This window comes from Etheostoma cragini, chromosome 5 (genome assembly GCF_013103735.1).
Source record: "Etheostoma cragini isolate CJK2018 chromosome 5, CSU_Ecrag_1.0, whole genome shotgun sequence".
Classification (NCBI taxonomy): Eukaryota; Metazoa; Chordata; class Actinopteri; order Perciformes; family Percidae; genus Etheostoma; species Etheostoma cragini.
Window position 1 is genome coordinate 2,999,709 of NC_048411.1, and position 2,490 is coordinate 3,002,198.

Below are 2,490 nucleotides of genomic sequence, written 5' to 3' on the forward strand. Positions count from 1 at the left end.
CCCCCCCCCATCCCTTCTCCCCTTTCTACCTGCCTGCGCCGTGCCGATTCAGAGCGAGGGGGCTGTAACTTATTTTCCTATCTTCAGAGAGCTCAAAATGCGTACAGATAACACGCCACTTTGACTTAAAAAAGCCGGCGTGTATGTTTACGCAAAGTCATGATACCACGTTTAAGTTTAAAGTGAAGTAGAGTCCGTGCAGAGCCCTGCACAGGGAGTATCTGATGTCTTGTGTTGTGTACCTTCCCAGATGGGCTGGTGGTGTGCCACCTGCCGTTTGGCCCCACGGCGTATTTCACCCTGTACAACGTGGTGATGAGGCACGACGTTCCAGACATAGGCACCATGTCCGAAGCCTACCCACACCTCATTTTTCACAACTTCACCTCGCGACTCGGCAGTAGGGTAAGGGAGAGCTGGACCCGGCATCGAACGCGTCGTGCCATTGATACTCTCTTTCACATCTAATCAATTCTGCCCCCGCAGGTCTCGAATATCCTCAAGTATCTGTTCCCCGTGCCGAAGGAGGACAGCAGGCGTGTGATCACATTTGCCAACCAAGAGGATTTCATCTCTTTCAGGTCAGTGTGAAAGGACACCCCTTCCCCCCCCTCGATGCACATGTCACACACACACTCAGTAAACCGTACAAGACATAATGCGTTTATTTATTTCAGACATCACACCTACAAGAAAACAGACCACAGGAACGTGGAGCTGACAGAAGTCGGACCCCGGTTTGAAATGAAATGTAAGTGTGTGTGTGTTACTTTAAACATAACCATTGCTGCCCTGCCTGGAAGGAGATGTAGGGGGCAAAAAAACACCAAACATCGCGGAATAAACAAACATCTTTTGTAAAGGCCAAGGGAACTTTATCACTTTATCAGGGTGCATAGTATCCTGATCCATGAAATAACAACAATAACAATAAAATATAACAATAAAAATCTGCCTGCTTCTATGGGAATTTAACATAGGGGTGTGTATACTTATGCCCCCTGTATTTTAAGGAAGAATATTTATTTATTTACAATACATTGGTCATTCACAAAGAAAATTGGTGTCCTTAAAAGTTGGATTTTCCTATTTAAAAAAAAAAAAATTAAGTCATTAAGATCAATTTCCAAAAGATGTTTTTTTATTCCTCTTTTTAATGAACTTTAGCGTGTGTGTGTGTGTGTGTGTATAGATAGATAGATAGATAGATAGATCAGTGCATTTGTATGTAACTTTTATTGTTAAAAGAATGATGAGAAGGGACCATTGTCCCCCCCCAAGCATCTTCATATTATCAAATCCGGCACTCTGTAAAACCCGTTTGGACACTGCTGCACTAAACGTTTCACTCCATTGTGTTCCACTGTTCTCCTGGGATGTGTAACATGTTTGTGTGTGTTCTTTTGTCCAGTGTATATGATCAAACTGGGCACCCTGGAGAATGAGAGTACGGCCGATGTGGAGTGGCGTCACCATGCTTACACACACACAGCCAAGAAGAGGAGGTTCCTCAGTGTCCAGTAGAAAAGCTGCGTCTGTTATACAATTATTTAAATATGGGGTTTATGAAATGATGTAATTTTTTCTTATTCGCCTACCAATTTTGATAAGTATAATTTGTTGAAGTCAAACTGCATCACGTCATCAGGAGGGAAACTGTGTTTCGAGTAAATTGAGATCTTTTTTGACAAACCCATTGGTTAACAAAGTTCTGTGTGTATTATAAAAAAATGTGTTGTTTAATAAAATTTGTACAATGACTTTTATTGGCTGTGATATTTTTGTTTTTCCCAAAACGAAGAAAAACAACAACACATTTCATGCATTGTGCAAACATAAAAGATATGCAAATTTGTAGCATAATGGAAAATAACCATGCAAGTCTGCTTCTAGCTATCACTGTATTTATTATTTGTTAAACTCTCCTTTTGTCTTCGGGTCAAATTTGACTCCTTTCCAAAAAGTTTCTATATCAGAAATTTGGGTTTCTTTCATAGAAATTTTTCAAAAACCTAACGTGGATGGTTGCCATCAACGCTCCTCACAAGTTAAATAATCAGTTCACTACTTTCATTGAATTTGGGTGTTTTGGTGTTTTCTCCAAATTTTATAGCATTTGGAGAAAAAAACAATTGGTAAAAGAACTTAAAAAAGAGAAACTTGTCAGCGACTAGAATTATGAACAAATGTCAAATAAAGTAACAAAAATGTGAAAGGATGTTAACTAAAACATCCAAAAAAGGGACATAAAAAGTAAAGCTTCAAAAATTTTGGGAAAAGCCCACAGAAATTTCTAAATGCTCAGAAAAAGTCAACAAATGTTGAAAAAGTGACAAAGTTTTTTGGGGAAACATGAGATCTGTGATAGTGTTTTTAGTTTTAGTTATGTAATTTATTAAAACAATTTATCACTGTGCAGTTTTTGTGATGCACTTTGTGTTACATTGTATATGTATGGAAAGTGCTATGCATGGATTTTGGTAAAGGTTT

The 2,490-nt window shown here is 38.8% G+C and overlaps 1 protein-coding gene across 1 annotated transcript in view; it reads left to right on the forward strand.

Annotated features, from left to right (window-relative positions):
* imp4 (IMP U3 small nucleolar ribonucleoprotein 4) overlaps positions 1-1,766 on the forward strand; it is a 5,243-nt gene extending 3,477 nt beyond the window's left edge. Inside the window, exons 6-9 of the mRNA XM_034872704.1 lie at positions 251-405; positions 487-581; positions 678-751; positions 1,412-1,766. Coding sequence (XP_034728595.1) covers positions 251-405; positions 487-581; positions 678-751; positions 1,412-1,524 — 437 coding nt within the window. The 3' untranslated portion in view covers positions 1,525-1,766. The remainder of the gene's footprint in view (positions 1-250; positions 406-486; positions 582-677; positions 752-1,411) is intronic.
* The last annotated feature ends 724 nt before the right edge of the window (positions 1,767-2,490 follow it).